This window comes from Oratosquilla oratoria, chromosome 16, assembly GCF_046742065.1.
Source record: "Oratosquilla oratoria isolate Oo_2021 chromosome 16, ASM4674206v1, whole genome shotgun sequence".
Taxonomy (NCBI): Eukaryota; Metazoa; Arthropoda; class Malacostraca; order Stomatopoda; family Squillidae; genus Oratosquilla; species Oratosquilla oratoria.
Window position 1 is genome coordinate 59,955,571 of NC_134792.1, and position 20,403 is coordinate 59,975,973.

Genomic DNA, 20,403 nt, shown 5'->3' on the forward strand with positions numbered 1-20,403 from the left:
ACTGTATATTAGCGATATGATTTTAGCTGTCCTTTACAAAATTACGATTTTTAAATAAGATTACAATAAAATAGCCTTGAATTGAAACAATAGTTTGTCATATTTATTAAACATAAGACGATGTTGCAGTGTTTTCATTTAGAAAACGATGGATTGATATCTCGTTTACAAGCGCCATCCACAAAATGACTCAGTAATTTCTCAAAAACAAACAATATTTCGTATGTTTTATGGTGTAAAAATAACTATTTTGTTTTGTTTCGTATTTGGAGGAGACGATGATGATATGTAGATCAGTAAGACAATGTTAGGAGGAAAATTTTGAAGAATTACAACGACAGCGTCAACACCCGTTGAGAAAGTTCCGGTTTACGTTTCGCTCAAATTTTCTTGGAATATTTTTTATTTCAATCACAGTATCATAATATTTTTGGGTAATCGACCCATTTCGTTATATGTAGTACAAAGAATGTTTGAATGAGGTTTTCTGGGTGATATTAGTCAAGAATACGCTTTAGAAAATCTTTTTTTGTTAAATCACTGGCAATATTGAACGACACCGGATGTGATCAAGCTGTCAAATGTCAAATTACCCCGAATTCATTTTATATGAGCATGCAAGTCTTCACTACCCACTTTATTTTATTCGCTTACTTTATTTTCTCGTGGGTTTAATTTTCACTTCTATTTGATGTTTTGTTTTATGTTTTTATCCTGTTTGTAGGTGTTCTGTCCAAGAGGCTAGGAAGAGGAAGTGGGGAGAGGAGGGAGGGGGTGTGGAGGAAGAGGTGGCGACAAAAAAATAACAAGATAAAATAAAATAAAATAAAATAAAATAAAATAAAATAAAATAAAATAAAAATGAGGAGAAGGGGGATAGCGAAGAAGAGGAAGTGTTGGCTGTATATATAATCCATAGGTACTGTGTACGCATTTTGCCTTGACTCGAACGCTCTCATGGCCACCAGGCACTGGTCTTGAATTCCGGATGCTAGACCAAGGTCAAACCTTGTACTCTTTTTATTCCTCGCTGCTTCCTAGATCAGGGAAGTGCCTTGTTCTAGATATGGTGCTCTCATAAGGGAATATTAATATTAGGAACAACTTTCTCTGCATTCTTTTATGAGTGTATTATATATTTGATGTGTTTATCTATACATAGTTTTTTTTATTATTACTATTAATTCCGTTTATTATTGATTTATTATTTGTATTTATTTTGCACACGCAAACTCTTAGGGTAAGGACACTTTCAATTCAGCAAATGTGTAAACAAATATTGACAAGGTCAACAGAATTCTTTTCCAGCTGGTCCTTACCCGACTTCCGAACCTGCCGACAAAAATTTGTCGACTAATTCCCAATTACGTGTTTTAATCGTGTTTCTCAAAGAAGATTTACAATTTTCAGCATTCGAACAATAATATCATCCTGATCTTAATTTACAAATCCCATTAGCATGTGTATATTTTTATCTTTATAGAATAAATTAAAAACTTCTACAGTCGAGTTCAACTACTACCTGGGCGACCTTGTAAACGTCGACTTGTTTATAAATCCCCACGTCGGAATTCAGATTCACTGCACCAAACACGTACACGTGAAAATACTGCTTAGATGTTTGGAATAATTAATTAGAAATCGTTTGTCCATTAAAATCAGTTTTCCATATACTAATAATTAAAATCGGTTTTGTAATGGACAAAACGGATTTTTAAACCATGGTCAGGTGACACTAATTCGTTTTGATTTGAATTCGAAGTGTCGACCGAAATACAATAGAAACGCTCAATGTCGAAGGACACAATCGTGATCTTACGAAAATATAAGAAAATTTATCTAAATATTTAGACATACGCCGATGTGCAAACTATAAACAATATTGCACAACGTGCACTACCTTCTAAAAACTTGGGTAACAGTGGGTTTGTTTTATATGTTTGGATAGTCAGTATAAACAGCAGATGTTGGTACCTATTGGAACTGAGCTTTGGTACCTTGATACGTGAATAAACACGTCACAATGTCGTACAACGATTGGCAATGAAATTAATCCGGAGGAGTTGGTATTCCTGACTATCCCGTGAAGTGTAAATAATATGGTACTCATGCAGTATCTAGTGGTTTCGGCCGTAGTTGAGTGCCAACCAATGTCAGCTCCTTTATCTATTTATTAAACTGCTATTCAATCTATTAATTTTGTATTTATTATTGGTGTTACTATCATCATCGTCACCAAGGTGTCGATTTTGCATGCTGACCACATGGAAGCCATTGACGTAATGTCGATCTCCAAATGTTTTAAACATACGGAAACTAATGTTCCCAGAATATTAGATTTGCGACAGCAAAGTGTGTGGGGTGGGGATAATCTAGATTCCTAGAGGAAGTTGATAATAAACAGAAGAACTTTCGACCCTTAGAATTCAAATGCAAATAGATAATATAAAAGTGACACTAGACAAATGCAGGCAGCTGTAGGTAGAATAATGAATATAACTTATCAAATCAACAAGCATGAAATTACAACATATTCCATGTATCACAGTAAATGTTTTAAACGTGAAATAGTTACTGCAGTGTAGTGCATTGCATTTTTATCGATACATATTATATTACAGGATGACTTATGATACAGAGGCGACGTCGCCTGAAATTTAGTAGAGAATCCTTCAACAACTTGCAAGTTGCAACCGCTGGCATTGTCGACTATGACGTCATAGGCGTAACGTTGAGCAAGATTGTAGTGTCTGGATAAGATTTTATCAGGTAGTAAGTGGGAGTTGTTTAGTGGTTAGTATGTGTAGGTAGAAATAAAAAAATGTATATAGAAGTCGTGGTTTATATCGCTAAATACCATCATAATAAAATAAGATGCTTTAGTATTCCTTTGTGGAAGTTCTTGAGAGCTGGTAAAAATATATATAGTTGTCGATAGATCACAGCAAGCATTTCCAACCTGTATCTGGCGAACACGATTTTTTCTTTTTTTTTTGTAAACATCGAAAGTTTATTATTGATCAAAAAGTTTCATTTTTGAATTTGTGCAAGATATCTAAATTGCTGAATAAGTCTTACTAATTAGACTTTTTGTCAATTCCCCAAAATTTAAGAGTGTTCTCTTAAATATCCTAAAAAATAGCTGTGTCGTCGACAGCTTGAAGAAACGTGATTAACTCCCGTTAATTTACTGTTCATTTAGCCATCTTGCCACACCTTGATGTCGTCGACTGTCAAACTAGGTTTTAAAGTAGTTTATCCATTTTGTTGCTTGAAGTACGTCGTCGGTTAAATATTTCCATATAAATAGAAACAATATTCAAACGCAAATAGAATCAAATAAAAATGTGGTTACATATAAAAAGATAACTAAATACAGGGACGTATAAATTATTTAAAAAGAGTGAGATGGCATCACGTCCACTTATCACACAACTTTGTTCACACCTTATGCAAGAGAGACTAAGAAATTGTATCCTAAATGGTCCCTTCCCCAACATCGGAACAATTGTACCAATATAACTTAGCATAGCCCACTCTAATTTAATCTAACATATTCTACCTCAACTTAATCTAGTCTAGTCTAACCTAGTCTAGCCTTATCTAGTCTAACCTAAACTAGTCTATCTTAACTAGTCTAGCCTAATCTATTGTTACCTAACCTAGTCTAGTTTCACATAACCTAACCTAGTCTAGCCTTAGCTAACCTAACCTAGCCTCACCTAATTTAACCTAACCTTACTTAAACTAACTTAACGTAACCTAACCTCACCTGGTCTAACTTAAACTTAGTCTAGCGTCACCTAACCTAACTTAATCCGGTGATGGTTCTTACTATCGCCCCTACGGACCAGATGAACACATGTTCATTATACCACATCGATCTTCCTTAAATCTATCCCCAAAGGATATAAACGCTGGTGATTTACTACAAACTGCAGACCCCACCGTGACCCCCCTCTCTCTCTCTCTCTCTCTCTCTCTCTCTCTCTCTCTCTCTCTCTCTCTCTCTCTCTCTCTCTCTCTCTCTCTCTCTCTCTCTCTCTCTCCCATCACTTTCAGTTCCCGTCTCTCCGTAATTACCGGTCTAATTCAGTTTAACTATTCTCTTCCATGATATTATATTTCTTCATTCAATGTCCTTTTACCGTATCTTGCTTTAGAAAATAAGTAATGTTTCTTGATGGGGTGAATTAAACGGAGATATAGTTTTTCTTCTTTTCTTCTCGAATATTCCACACCAAGGGACTCCCACTTGGGATCCTTAATCCATTCACAAAGTCCTGTTCCGACGTCACTACTTTATTCATTTATTTATTTATCATTATTATTATTATTATTATTATTATTATTATTATTATTATTATTATTATTATTATCATTATTATTATTATTATTATTATTATTATTATTATTATTATTATTATTATTATTATTATTATTATTATTATTATTATTATTATTATTATTATCATCATTATCATTTTACAAATAAATGCCTCGCCCAAGGGCGTGACTTTTCTCCCGTGTACCAATAATTTCTTCCTCTTCCTCCACCCTTCTCCAATCAGAAAGACTGTTACGTCTTAAGCAATACTGCTTACACAAGCAATCTCGATATCGAAGCAGGAAATGGCTTAGTTTACATATTATCACATCAGCATTAAAATCTGGTTTCTAGTGGTTGTTTATAAACTTTAGACGGTGAGCGATATTATGCAATTCCTTCGCGGCTTATGTTTTCAAAACATTCGACACATAGAATAAAATTCTCTTCACCTACCCCTCTATCTACCTACTTGTCTACCTTTATATACCAGCCTCTTACACTCTCTCTCCATAAAGTAATGATGATGATAATAACTATGATAATGATAGTAATAATAGTAATGATAATGATAATAACTACAACAACAACAATAATAATCATAATAATATAATTATAGTAATAATACGTGTAACTAGGAGAGACCATGGAGGAAATATTAATATCCAGAAGGAACTCGATGTAGAACCAATAATGATATTTGTGGAGAAAGGTGAGAAATGATTATAGTAATAGCAGTATTGATAATAAAAATAATAATGCCATATTTATTCGTTTATTTTTCTATTTATCTTGTTTATGTACTTGTTTGTTTTCCGAACTCATTTACGTGCAAGCTTGCTTTGGTTGCATAAGTCACACGTATTGGCGTCGTGTACACATGAATGGAGAGTGAGATAAATGAATTATATAACAAAAATAATCATGTTTCACAAGAATATTATTTTCTTAGCGGGGCCTCCTTCCCTTTGACTTTATGTATATATATATATATATATATATATATATATAATTTATATATATATATATTCCTGTGGATTTGTTTCTGTCCTATATATCTGCACCTTCCTGATTTTGTGTTTAGATAATCTGGAGTTCATTTTATAGTGAATACACTAGAAATTAAAACTGTGGACATATTTATTTACCGACTAATTTCAGAAAGATATTGAAAAAAATATATAATGTACAGTACGTCGGTGGGCCGCGATTTAATTTGGTGACCCTTGGTTTAGATGTATTTATACTGTAATTAATGTCATCCTGGACGCAGCCTTTATGAAATCATGTTGTTTGATAGGTGTGATAATGTCATGTTGTTTGATGAATTTGATGACGTCATTTGACATGTGATGATGTCATTTGACATGTGATGACGTCATTTGACATGTGATGTCATTTGACATGTGATGACGTCATTTGACATGTGATGATGTCATTTGACATGTGATGACGTCATGTTTGACAAATATGATGCCGTCATGTCGCTTGATATATGTGATGACGTCATGTCGCTTGATAGATATGATGACGTCATGTTGCTTGATAGATGTGATGATGTCATGTCGCTTGATGTATGTGACGACGTCAGGTCAATTTACAGATGTGATGACGTCATGTCGCTTGACAGATGTGATGATGTCATTTCGCTTGACAGATGTGCTGAAGTCATATCGTTTGACAGAGTTGACGTCATGTCGCTTGACAGATGTGATGTTGTCATGTCGCTTGACAGATGTGATGTTGTCATGTCGCTTGACAGATGTGATGTTGTCATGTCGCTTGACAAATGTGACGACATCATGTCGCTTGATAGATGTGATGACGTTATGTCGCTTGATAGATGAAACATCAGACATGGGAACATGTAGACAAATATTACAAATTAAGTTCGTATTCACTAGAATAGTGTATAGTGCAACAGGACGAAACGAAAACTAAAGTGGCACCAATTTATATAGGAATAAAATGGTATCTAGAATCACAGACCTGAGTCTCTAACTAGCTAATGATAACTAGATTGTGTGAGAGTAATGTGAAAGACTAAAAGGGGAATAATAAATAGGGCTGGGTGGATTGTATGTACCTAGATAAAGATTGTGATACGGTCCCTTACAAACGCTTGCTGTGAAAACTAGTAAATATTAGAGAACGGGAAATATATTTGAATTAATAAGTCATTTCTTGAGATTTTGAACAAATAATAAAGGATAGTATGTTAGGATGGAAGACAGTGATTATTATAGATAACATGAGTAGATAAAATGATGGGACGATAAGTTAAAGGAACATGTTTGCAGACGACACAAAAAACGCGAGGAAGATAGAAGATGACTGTAAATAGTTAAAAAAAAAAAAAAAAAAAAAAAAATCCAGACAGAATATATTATTTGAACCAAGTGTAGAAAATAAGTTTCAGGGAAAAGATGTATTAGAATATTTATTATGCTCTAAGGAAAACCATTGTAAATTTAAAATATGGGAATTGTATGTGAAGGTTGACGTTGAATAACCCATTACTACCCAATGCGTTTTTTTTTATCAAACCACCTGGCGACACGTCAAAACAGTCAAACAACTATATTTCAAAAAGTCATTACCCTCTTATTGCTGTGTAGGGTAGGGTTGTGTCACTCCCATCTAAATGCAGTAAATTCGCACGGAAGCAATCGAATTGAAAGCTAAACAAATAGAATTGCAAAATACTGCGACAGGGCTAATTAAACTGCAGGGGGTCTTTGATAAACTATTGTAATGTAATAGACCTGCGTCATCTGTCTCCATAGCAATAGTATGTTTGTATTTACCATGCCTACCAGAAACGGTCTGTCCGGTTTCGACCGGTCCAGATTGACAACTCGTTCAAACGAACATAAACTTGATCAGCTGACTGGACTAAATTAACATGCGATTAGATGGGAGCCAGGAATCCAATAAAACATTTATTTACTGTTGTCATTATTTCCAAATGAAAAGACGAAAACGAGCTGGTTCACTGATATAATCTGTAACTTCAAAAAATCGATACTTTCATACTATGACTACGATTTGGATTAAATTGTGGCCTACGCAAAAACGCATATTGTTTACACGAGTGAACAGACGAGCACTCGTTTCCAGTAATCAAACATTGAGAGTTCCTACGTAAATCGAGTCTATTTCTCACATCTAGCATTTTTACTCGAGGTGATAGCTTAGAATTAGAGCACCAACATGCTTCATTAGTACATAAGCGGTTGATACAGGTAAGTGTAAGGAGTATCAATGTACAGTAAATAATCATTGATTGATGATATATTTGATTCATATTGAATGCGGTGAGAGCAGCTTTGCATGAAACTGTTACTATGGATAGCAAACTAAATTTTAGAATAAAGAAAATATATGTATTAGGTGCTCTTTGAAACCTTTTGACTATAATTTACATGTTACACGCTAGGGGATAATTTTGGTGTTATTCCAGTAGTAATGCACCTTTTCGCCATGTTTTCATTTGAAAGATAAATATTTTACTATGAAATATCAATATGTTAGGAATAGGATCTATTGGAGAGCGTAAGTTACATGTCGAATATCTGTGCTTGCGTGGTTCTGGAATTTTACTGATAATTCCAAATTATTTTCGAAGTGTGTATGTTTGGATTTTTTTATTGCTACATGAATTCCCCCCACCCCTATAATGTATATGACAAAATATATTATTAGGTATTACTCTAGAAGTGCACACCTATCATTCCTATGCAGTATATCAATAACAGATTAGATATTCAATTTGTAATTTTAAATTTACCAACATAATATCTTTTTCTTGGCAGAAATCGGTAACAAAAAAGTTGCCAATAGCAATTCACTAGCTACAACTGACATTGGTGAGGTTTGAGACACTAAGATTGTTTTTGTTAGTTGTCGAAAACAAACTCTGAAGTCTGATAAATTAAAATTGGACTAGTCTAGTTTGATGATCTTTAGGGATGTTAAATGCATACCTTACAGCAGGCTAGGTAAGGTAAGGTTAGACTACACCAAGTTATTACTTCTGTTAGTTCATCTCTGCCAACAAATATGGTATTTTGACACTTGCTGATGTCCAAGTTGTAGCTAGTGTATCACTTTTAGTAGCTTTTTTGTTATTGGTTTCCACCACTAAAAGTGTATATTATGTTTACATATTATGATTTACGAAATTAATATTTAATTTTATAATGATATATCACTTGGGTATGCATTTCTTGAGATTTACCAGTAACTTTAATATTCAGACTAAGGTAATTTTAACTTTTGCAATAGATTGTAATGCTAAATCATTATGGTAAAAATAAAATTCTAAAAGACTAAGTCTTAACAATGTTATTGTCAGTTCTCTGTTAATCACAACTATGGTAGCGGTCGCTAATAGAGCGAGAGCAATGGAGGGCAAAGCCTTGAATACCTAGAAGTTCATTCCGTCAGTTATTGACGCAGCTCAGATGGCTTTCCATTGATGCCAGCCAGCTCTCATCCCTCCATGATCCAGTGTATAGGCTGTTGGACTCAGAGCTTGGGAATCCTGGTGTGGGTAGTTGATCTGAAATCTTGACAAACCATGCATCCAAGTGGTGTTTGAAGGTGTCAAGTGATATACCATTCATGTTCCTGAGATTAGCTGGGAGGTAATTGAAAAGTCGTGTTTTGTTGTAGGTGAAACTGGTGTGTCAAGGTTCTAATTTTTTTTAGATGTTCCAGTGGTGGTCCTGACATACAGTTTCCTCTTTTTGGGTGGGTCTTCTGTGATATTGATATTAGGGGCTGTTTTCTAAAATCTTCGAGGTTTAGATGATGATGTACCTCTTTCTGTGTTGCTGCAGGGAGTACAGATGTAGTTTTACAAGTCTTTTCCCAGTAGCAAAAGTGTTATATCCCTTTGATCTTGCTTGTGAAGGATTGCTGTGGGCACTGCAACTCTGTTGTTGTGAAATTTTGTTTGGAGACCAGAGTTGGTAGCAGTATTCAGAATAGGGTAGCACTAATGATTTCCATAGAGTTTGCATTCAGTGTATACTACTTGTGTGGAAAGTCCATAGGATCCCGCCTGATAGCTGCTTTGGTTTCCCTTTTATTTTTGTGATGTGTGAGAATGTGGCATCTTTGCTCATATTTACCCACCAGGTCTTTTACCACCTCCTTAGCCTCAATGTCTTTCTGGCCACAAATGTATTTTGTCAGGTTGTCTAGTTTCCTGTACCATATAAGCTCAAACTTTTTCCTGTTGAGGACCATGTAGTTTATCTCTGCCCACTTTTGGATCTTATCCAAGTCCTGTTGTAGTAAATGCACATCTTGTTGCAAGTGGATCTTCTTGGATATTCTAATGTCAACTGCAAAAGTCCTGTTGTAGTATTGCATATCTTGTTGCAAGCAGATCTTCTTGGATATCCTAGTGTTTTCTTCAGAAGATGTAGTGGTAGAGTGTTCCATGTTGTGGACTATGTCAGTCATGATCAGGAAAAAAACAGGGGACCCAACACTGAGCCCAAAGGGACTCCACTAACGACACAGCTGGCATCTGACCATTTCCCCTCTACAATTATTCATTGTTCTGTTGGAGAGGAAGCTATGTAGCCAGTGTCCTAGTATGCCACATATCCCAAGAGCTTCAATTTTGTGGAGGAGACTTCCATGGTCTATTTTATTGAATGCTTTGGTGAAGTTAGATAAATGACATCCATGTTTTCCTCATCAGGAATGTCATGTAGTACTCTCTCATACTGAGTCAGCAGCTGTGAAAGGCAGGAACATCCCTTTCTGAAGCCATGCTGTCCTTTGAATGCTCCTGTGTCCTCCATGTAACTGACGATTTGGTCCTTCAGTTATCTTTGTTATAAGTGATGTTAACACCACTGGTATGTAGTTTTTTTTTTCAAGCCCTTGGTACCTCCCTAAGATTGTTGTGATGGTATTGATTTTGAGTGTGTGTGGCACTGAATCAGCTGCCAGTGAGTTTTCCCACAGTAGTTTCAGTGGCAAGGCTACTTGGTGTTTGCAATATTTTAGTATTTGCAGGTGGAAGACATCTGGTCCAGCAGCTGAATTTGGTGCTATGTCGTCAATTGCTGCAGTTATTATTGCAACTGTCAAAAGCATGTGTGTTCCCCCTTGAGGTTTTTCAAAAAATGAAGACGGCTTATCAATTTTCTTTTCCTCATCTGGTGAGCTGAATACACTTTCGTACTGGTGCTTAAGCATTTTGGCAATTTCCCCTGGCGTGTTCTCCAGTTCTGTTTTATTTTAAGAGTGGACGACTTATGGCAGATGTGGTCTTTAGTTTCTTTTTGGTGAAAGAATAGAAGAATTTGCTGTTCTTTTGAATGTTTGCTATTGCTTTTGATTCTTCCCAACTCCTTTGCTCTTTGTGAGATAGGATGAGCTATCTTTCTATATCCTCGAGGTCCATTTTTAGTTTGATGCTATGTGGATGTGATGTCTTAGTAAGCTTTGCTCTTATCTAGGATCTCTGCTTTATTAAGGTTCTACTGTATCATGGAATCTCTTTTCTCAACTTATTGTTCTTTGGAGTTCTGTGGGGTACATTGTTCATGCATACCTCTATGCATCTTATTATGAAAGCATCCAGAGATTCCTCTGCATTTTTATCTATGAAAAGGGTGGACCAGTCAGTTTCAAATTCCTTTCTTATTTTGTCCCAGTTAATTTCTTCACTGTAGAAAATGAGGTCATTGAGCGAGAAGTTTGTATGCTGGTTTGTGGTTGTCTGAAGCCATGGGGGTATTGAGAGGCTGTTGGTGTAAGTTTTTTTTATGAGGTTGTGGTCAGACATTGTTGTTTTAAGTATTTCATAGAAGTGGGCTAGCTCAAAGTTGTTGCTTAGTACTGTACTTGGTGGGTTCTTTAATAAACTGGGCTAAGTAATAGTTGTTATTGGTGGGCTTGAGTTCTTTTGCTTGACATTTTACATCCCTGGGTCCTCCATAAATTTTCACTGATGGCCATGATGTGCATGGTAAATTGAAGTCCCCTGTGATGATAGTTTCCATGGATGGGGGTTGGCAAGTTTTGTATAAGTGCCCTTATTTTTGTTGTTACTTTCCAGAATTTGTCTTCAGTGGTGTTTGGTGGCCTGTAAAAAGTCACTATGAGCATATCTTTTTTCCTCACATGTACTGCCAGTAATTCAGTTGTGCTGTTTGAGAAAGACATTAGTATTTCTACATTTGCTGCCATATCTTCCCATAACTATAGGGCAACACCTCCATGACTTCTGTCCACCATATCAGTTGTGAATTTGGTGAAATCATGTATATTGAGATTTCTGCATCCAGAATGTTTTTGTTTAGGTGTGTTTCTTTGAGGGCTAGGAAGAGCAACTTCTCTTCTCTTACAGTTTCTTCTAGCAAAAAGACTTTGCATTGGATGTTTTGTGGGTACAGCCCTCCGATGTTCCCTACGTAAAGATTATCTAGTAGCTGATTTTGGCTTGTAAGACAATTTCTGCCCCTCAGCCTGAGCCAGGAGTTGCCCCATCATTACTTGTAACTTTTTCTAGGTGCAACATTTGCTCCATAATTTGTTAAAAAAAAAAATCTTGGTCTGGCATGCCCAAATTTTTTGTATTGTTAATGGGTCTATGCTAACGAACCCTGTCACTGGCCAAGTTGAACCAAGGGCATGATTCATTAAATTCTACACTACAAAATCCTCTGTAAGGGGCACCGTCCTAGCCTCCCGATAGCGGGGGAGGAGTTTGTGACATTAAACCATATCATCATCATAAGATACATGAAAGGTATTACGCTCATGGTGTCCTGTCTCTTCTTCAATTTTTGTACCTAGTTTTGAATCACAGTTTTAGCATGGGCTGTATCATCTAAACTATTCTAGGAGGTGATGCTTGTATATGGAAAACTATGCTATGATGTCTCATTTGTTTTACGTGATACTATGACTCTCCTTTCCCTCAAACCAAGAGATCTCTTGTCAGTTATATCAAATCCCTCAAACCACTTTTGTACGATGATGTCCACATAGGTGTCATGAGGTGCGAGTGGGTACACAAGGATGCCTGTGTTAGGATTAGAAATGGAGAAAGTGATTGGTTTGAGGTAAAGGTGGGACTTCGTCAGGGATGTGTTATGTCGCCCTGGCTGTTCAATCTATACATGGATGGGGTGGTGCGAGAGGTGAATGCAAGGGTAGTTGGCCAGGAGTTGGAGATGGTTAAAGAAAAAGGACAAAGGTGGGAAATAAGCCAGTTGTTGTTTGCTGATAACACTGCGCTTGTAGCGGGATCAGAAGAAGGATTGCAGAAGTTTGTGACAGAGTTTGAGAAGGTGTGTGAAAGAAGGAAGCTGAAGATAAATGTGGGTAAAAGTAAGGTGATGAGATGTACAAGGGGAGAGAGTGACAGCAGGCTGGAAGTGAGCATAAAGGGAGAGAGACTGGAGGAAGTGGATAGTTTTAGATACTTGGGTGCGAATGTGGCAGGAAAGGGAGGAGTGGATGTGGAGGTGGAATGTAGATTGAGAGAAGTGAGTAAATGCCTTGGTGGATTAAAAAGTGTAATGAGAAATAAACATCTGGGAATAGATGCTAAGAGGAGGTTATATGAAGGAGTGATTGTGCCGACAGCACTGTACAGGGCAGAAACATGGAACATGTAAGGGGAAAAAACTTTGGTATATGTATATATATATATATGTATGTATATAATTTATTTATTTTATTTTATTTATTTTTTTATTTTTTTATTTTTTTCTAATGAATTACCCCGGATTCTGTGAACTGGTTTGATCACATTTTCTGTGTTTATTATTACTCAAAGTAAAAGAGAATGAGTAATACAGCAGTGACTATATTTTATAATGCAAGTAGTGCTATGCATCATTCATATGGCAGCCGATGCTAGATGCAAGAATTTGACTTATACTGAAGTGGTTAATGGCTTGAGCATTACTTTGAAATTGCCTTTTATCTGATTTTATTCAGTGATGGCAGGTCCGGATCTTTCAGTTACTTTTTATAGTTTATTTATAAGGCTGGGAATTAATTTGTTTACTGCTTTGTATTTTCTCTCTCTTCTTTATATTATTGTCAATGTGCAGAGACCATACCACTACTATGTGTGACAATCTAGGGTGGATCGGGCATTCTTTACATTATTATAAGTATTTATTTATTTTTTATTTATCTTATTATTATTGTTTTTTATTTTATTTATTTACTTATTTATTTTTTTGTCATCTCATACATGAAGTTAAAAGCGATTTTTTATGTTTGTCGCAGTCTGCATGTTTCATCCACAATTTTGCTGTTTGTCAAGTGACCAACACTCCTAGATCATTCTCTTATTTTGATTTTGTAATTGATCTATTTCTCGTTAATTAACTCATTGATACTCTTAGAGATTTGATTTCCTTTTTTTTTCATATTTGGCTGTAGGTCTTGTAACAGTTTGCAAACTTTTATTCTTGTCATTAATCTTCATGTGTGCTTAACATGCCTTACAGTGCTAAATTAGTCTGATGCTGAGAAAAAAATGGATAAGGTTGAGAATATTATACAATCTCCAGACATTCCACTAAATTATAGTTTGTTAGTATTATGAGGAGGATAGTCCATTTGGTCAAATATTTTTGATGACTATGAATGCTTGTATCATCTTTACAACTCAGATGAGAAGATTCATAGTGTGAAAACCAGTTAGAGGAAAAAAATATATAGATTATGTTTAGCCATATGACATGAATACATACATGGTTTGAATAGATCTATGCAACTGCTAAAGTAGAGTTTTATTTTATTTTTATTTATTGTTTTTCTATTTATTTTATTTATTTATATATTTATTTATTTATTGCTAAGATAAGAGGGAGGGTGGATGGGTGTGGAGTGTATTGAGGGATGGAATGGGTGGGAATGATTTTATGCCTTTTCCTTTTTGGCTACCTCCCTTGTAAGGGGGGGAAAAGCCTTGGTATATGTATGTATTTATGTATTTATTTATTTATTTATGTATTTATTTATTATTATTATTTTTTTCTTCAGAATTGTTTTGTACCTATCCTGCTCTACAAAACAGGAAGGATGAGGAACCTGAGCCTGTGTGATCACTGGAGCCGAGAATACACCGGAGAGGTGCTCGGCTTTTTATGCACAGACACTGTCAAAGGATTTGTTTATGTCGTCACAAGTGAAGCTCTTCACAGATATAGCCAAGTAAGTAGTATAGATAGACATACCTGTTAAGACAACTATTGTGGTATATGTAACCATGTGTCAACCAATGCAATTAGATTAGATATTTTTTTTATTTACTGTGTTAGTATTTGGCCTGTTTTTGTTTTTTAAAAGAGTAGTTAAATCTCCACTTTTCATGATGATATTTTCTTTGCAGAATGAATGTGAGTGTGATCTTACTCTCCAGTGGACAGAGCTGGAACACTCACCAGGACAAGAAATTATTGCAGTGGACAGTATTACAAGTCTGGATGAATTATGTGTTATCACATACTCAGATGTACTCTGTGTCAATGTGGACACTCAACAGGTGAGCAGTCTTAATGGAGTGGATGGAAACCACTATTTCCTTACTCTTTGATGCATAAACTTTCAGGTTTCTTCTCCAGCAAGCTGTACCAATCTTGCTTAAAATAATGTCATCATTTTACACTGGAGTGTTTATCATCATATTCTCAGTCTTCCCTCATCACTTCATCTCAAACATGTTTATGTTCTTCCTCCTCTCTGCCTTCCTTAAACTCCAAGACTGGTGTCATGGAGATAATCACTCCATCCTCCAGTCTTGTGTTCATGTTCATCCCTGGGCACCTATTTTTCATGACACTTTTCATTCTCTCCTAAGCCATGCACCCACCCTGATCCAATCCACTCCCATTCTTTCCCCACTGCTTGTGACCCTACTTACTTAAAACTCTTAACTTCCTCCAACCATACTTCTTTATGTATGTATATACATGCATTAATAAGTTTTACTCTACACATAAAAATGAAATGTTAATGGAAGGGGATAATGTGGTTGGCTCAATTCATATATGGTAAATGATAACTAAATTTTGCAGAATTTAAGTAGGTTTAGTACATTGTTAAACTGTATATATATATATATATATATATATATATATTTTTTTAAATTGCAGGTTGAAGTTGCAGGAAGTGTGAGTGCTGGAATAGAGGCAGCATCTTGGAGTTCAGATGAGGAACTGCTGGCACTTTGTACCGGCGATGCCCGCGTTATAATTATGACATCTAATTTCGATTGTGTCAACGAATTTGACCTAAACAGTGCTAAATTCGGAGAAGCAGCATTTGTGGATGTGGGTTGGGGCAAGAAGGAAACGCAGTTCCACGGCACACAGGGCAAAGGAGCTGCCAAGAAAATCGTTAATGAAGTGCAGCCTGTCGGGGATGAGGATGACGGTAAGCCTCGGATCACCTGGAGGGGTGACGGGCAACTCTTTGCTGTTAGTTATGTAACAAAAGATACAAAGGTGCGCAAGTTTCGTGTATTTGATAGGGAAGGAGCAGTGCAATACACAAGTGAGGATGTGATAGGTCTCGAGATGAATCTTGCATGGAAGCCATCAGGGGCAGTGCTGACCTCCTCCCAAAAGATGGCAGGGAAACACGAGATAATTTTCTTTGAGAAAAATGGTTTGCGTCACGGATCCTTTAAGCTCCCGTTTGCGGTTGATGAAGTTGTGGTAAGGAATATTAAATGGAACTTTGATTCAAGTGTGTTGTTGGTACATTTGACGAGGAGAAATGGTACTGGAGATTTACTGCAACTCTGGACTGTTGGTAATTATCATTGGTACTTAAAGCAACAGTTGACATTTGTGGATAGTGTGAAAAGCTTGGTATGGGATGAAGAGGACATGCTGTGCCTTCATGTGCTTGCAGGAGGTACCATGCACACCTACAGATGGGTTTCTACTGTGGCCAGGTCCAAAGGCCTGGATCTAACTGCCCTTGCTCAGGTAGCAGTGATAGATGGAAAGACTGTCAAGCTTACACCTTTTCGTCAATCCATCATCCCTCCACCCATGTCTGCATATGAAGTCACATTACCTAGTGAAGTACAGTCCATCATGTATGCCCCAGCTTCTGCTCTTTCAGCTAATCCTTCACCAAATTCTCCTGTCAATGTAGAAGATTCAGGGTTCCTCGAAGTGGGTGAGTCTCCTGGGAGTAATAGTAATAACATATGTGTGGTACACGGAGATGCCACCCTCACCTTTCTGACACAAGCACACCCAAGCGAGAATCTTGGTGACCATGGATGTGTAGTGCAAGTAACAGGTGCTGGAGGGAATGGTTTCTCGGTACAAGTAAAGGTTCACCGAGTTTTGGCACAACACAAATTGGTCTGGGACGCCGATATATTACCGGGCGGAGTTGAGGATGGACAAGCTGCTGCTCGATTACTGTACAATTGGGTATGGGTGGGATGTGACACTATGCTTGCCTGTTGTAGGGATGGTGATGTAAGTTTGATGGCTATAGTGGAGATAGAAAATGTGGGTGTTGAGGGGGGAGTGAGAGTGAGGAACCTCGTACCTGTAGATGGTGCTGTGGTCAGCATTACTGCTAACAGCACTGGAGAAGTGGTGCTTTTGCAGTTGTCTGACGGTTCTCTTCTAAGGATGAACATGGAAAGCCTGCAGGTCGTGCCTTGGGAGGAATGCGGGATTGAACAGAAATTTCCCACTCCTTGCACTTACACCGAGTTGTGCGAGTTAGATGACGGTCGTCAAGTTGTCCCCTTAGGGTTGTCTTCAAGACATCGATTTTATAGTGGCAGTATGCAGCTTGCGGCCAACTGCACCTCCTTCCTTGTGCATGATCATCACCTGCTTCTCACAACTCATTCACATAATCTCTTGTGTGTGCCTCTGACAAGGCAGGCCGTGCAGAAAATGGCATCGGGTAAAGAAGTTGGGGAGTTGGTCGGGACTCGACGTGTAGAGCGTGGTTCGAAGATCGTTACAGCTGTGCCAAAGGACACACGGGTTGTTCTACAGATGCCGCGAGGTAACCTTGAGATGATTTCTCCTCGGTCACTTGCAGTCCACACACTTAAGCAATTACTCGGACACTTGGAATACGGGCAAGCAGTGGCTGTGATGCGTAAACAGAGGATTAACCTTAATCTACTTGTAGACCACGACCCACACAACTTCCTGAAGAATACTGATGTTTTCGTAAGAAGTGTTGACAAGCCTAGCTGGATCGATTTGTTTATTGCCTGTTTGAGCGAGGAGGATGTGACAAAGACAATGTATGCCTCTAGTTACTATGACAGGGCTAATTCAGATGTGTTAAGTGGAAAGGTTGATGCAGTGTGTGTTGCTGTGCGCAAAGCCATGGTTAAAGCCGATTCAGAGAAGTTTTTGCTGCCGATTCTTACGTCGTATGTTAAGATGACAGAGTCTCAGATGGACTCTGCTCTTCATCTGGTGAAGTCTATGAAAGATGTCAAAGATAAGGAATACAAAGTTTCTGCAGAAGAAGGGTTGCGGCATCTCTTGTACATTGCCGATGTTAATGAACTTTATAATGTTGCCCTTGGAACATATGATTTTGAAATGGTTCTTATGGTGGCAGAGAAGTCACAAAAGGACCCAAAGGAGTTTCTACCTTTCCTTAATAACCTTAAAAAGTTAGAAGAAAATTATTGCAAGTACCAGATTGACAAACACCTACGTAGATTCCGTTCAGCTCTAAAGCATGCAGCTAATTGCAGTGAGGAACACCATGAAGAATTCATTGAGTTAATCAAGAAGGAAAGGCTGTATAAAGATGGTCTTAAGACCTTTGCCCCTTCTTCCTTGATGTATTGTCGAGTGAGCGAGTGTTACGCTGACTACCTATACACAAAAGGCTATGAGGATGAAGCTGCACTCATGTATGCACGTGCAGGTAAACACAGTGAGGCTCTAGCTGCATATGAAGATGCTTGCAACTGGAGACAGGCACTGATAATGGCCATGGCTCTCAAGTACAATCGTGAGAGTATGAGAGAATTGTACCTTAGTTTAGTGGAGAGGCTAAAAGAAAAGAAGAAACACATTGATGCAGCCTACATATATGAACACTATTTACACAGTGAAGAAGATGCTGTTGTAAGCTTAGTTGCAGGTTCTTGTTGGGATGAAGCCTCCTGCGTGGCCGCTAAGTTCAACAGACCCGATTTAGTAGAGACGCTTATAATGCCAGGTGTGTTGGATCATGGTAAAACCATCCTGCATGAGATAGAAGATATGAAGGAACTCCTTGAGCGTCAATGTGCCCGACTTCTTCTGGTGAGGAATACAAAGGAAAAGGAACATATGGAATTGCTTGAGGGCAAAGAGGAAGGCTTGGATTCAGATTTATACAGTGATTCAAGCACAGTGTCTGGGATGAGCTATTCCAGACCCCATACAGTGTCGTCAAAGGCAGGAACCTCCATAACAGGGAGAACATATCGCTCTGCCAAGAATAAGAGGAAACTGGAGAGAAAGAAGTTCAGCACCAAAGAAGGAAGTACATATGAAGACCTGGGTCTTATTGCAGCTCTTCATGAACTCATTAGCAGAGCACATCAACTTACCACTCCTGTTTCTAGCCTTCTTTGTGCCCTTGTGTCGTACAATAATGATGAATTAGCTTCTCAGATTCAAAATACATTGTCAAATTTGTTAAACATCATTAATAAGCGTCAGAAAGAAATTTGGCCGGATTCCAATGTCGGTGCGGATGAGGAACAAGCAGTATTTGGTCCACAGCTGACAACAGAAGGTGTAGTTGCAAGAGCACTAGGGGAAGATTCTCAAAGCTTCGTTACAACACGTATGCGAGAACTAGAGGCTCATCTTCGTTACCCACCATACCACAACCACAGTGATAGCTGGAAACTACAAATGTTGAACACAAAGACCAGCTGATGAAAGAAGCTCAGCCTTTAAGTCCCTGTTTGGAATATTTATGTTCATGTATTCACAGTTTCATGCATATACACGTTTTGAAGTAAAGATTTTTATATTTTAACATGCATATGGTGTTTCTTTATCCTTTTTACTCCCCAAATACCTGTTCCTTATAACGAGTTTTATTACACTTGTGCCTCCTCTTCTTGTTTTTCCTGGTCATATATTCACTGACACTCGCCTATCTTTTAATCTTCTCATTCCTTGTCTTTCTAAAACCTTTTTAATTGTTCAGTCTTTTTTAAGCAGTCTTGTTATTTTTTCCACATTCTCCTTTGTAGGGTGAGGGAAGGGGGAGAAATCAGCTTTGAGACTTGCATGGAGAAATAAAGGGTTATCACTGAAAGGCATATTTGAAACAGAAATTGTTCTGATTGTTTTGTATGGGAATTAAGCCTGGGTAGGAAATGCAGGAAAAGATAATCATCTCTAGTTGAGAAGAATTTGTTTTATTTATTGCTACTTTGTTTCTGAACCAGGGCAGTGAGCGAGAGGCAAGGATGATCTGTCATCCATGAGGAGCCAAGGTAAGAGGAACGGAGGGTTGTGAATGGGAGTGGAGTATGTGGGGATGGAATGGGTGGGAGTAGGTTTTATGCCTTTGTTTTTTGGCTCCCTCCTTTGTAAGGGGGAAAAGCTGTTGGCATATGTATGTGTATTTTATTTATTTTTTGTCATGAGAGGCAACAAAAACAGGATGGGGATAGGACTAGGCATCCTACTCTGTAGCCCCAAAGGAGACATTGAAAAAAATATATATGAGAGGGTCTGGGAGTTTTCCAACCAGAATCCTATGGTTTGGGTCTTTTAATGTGCATAGGTGTAGTGGAGATAGAGTAAAAGGGAAGAGATAGGCAGTGTGTGAGGAGAAAGATGGACGTGCTGGCATGGAGTAAAACTAAGTTGAAAGGGAGGGGTAAATTTGAGTGGAAGTGTAGTGGGGAAGGTGTCAGGAATGAAGAGAGGACAAGGGAGAGGAGGGATGGCTATGTTAGTAAGTGAAGAGATAGGTAAGTGTGTGGAGTGGAAGGTTTCTTCAAGGTTAATGTGGATGAAGGTGAAACTGGAAGGGGAGATGTGGGTCTTTGTGAAAGC

The 20,403-nt window shown here is 37.6% G+C and overlaps 1 protein-coding gene across 1 annotated transcript; it reads left to right on the forward strand.

The window, feature by feature from the left end:
* The first annotated feature begins 7,406 nt into the window (after window positions 1-7,406).
* On the forward strand, window positions 7,407-19,375 carry Elp1 (elongator complex protein 1). Its single transcript, XM_076199959.1, has 4 exons — window positions 7,407-7,572; window positions 14,366-14,536; window positions 14,715-14,867; window positions 15,478-19,375. The coding sequence occupies exons 2-4, from the start codon at window positions 14,405-14,407 to the stop codon at window positions 19,264-19,266; spliced, it is 4,074 nt and encodes a 1,357-aa protein (XP_076056074.1). The 5' UTR covers window positions 7,407-7,572; window positions 14,366-14,404; the 3' UTR covers window positions 19,267-19,375.
* Window positions 19,376-20,403: the final 1,028 nt, after the last annotated feature.

Coding starts and splice junctions, on each gene's coding strand:
- Elp1 (XM_076199959.1), top strand. CDS start 14,405: ATGAGGAACCTGAGCCTGTGTGATCACTGGAGCCGAGAATACACCGGA. Junction 14,537..14,714: donor CTCTTCACAGATATAGCCAA/GTAAGTAGTATA, acceptor TTTTCTTTGCAG/AATGAATGTGAGTGTGATCT. Junction 14,868..15,477: donor TCAATGTGGACACTCAACAG/GTGAGCAGTCTT, acceptor TTTAAATTGCAG/GTTGAAGTTGCAGGAAGTGT.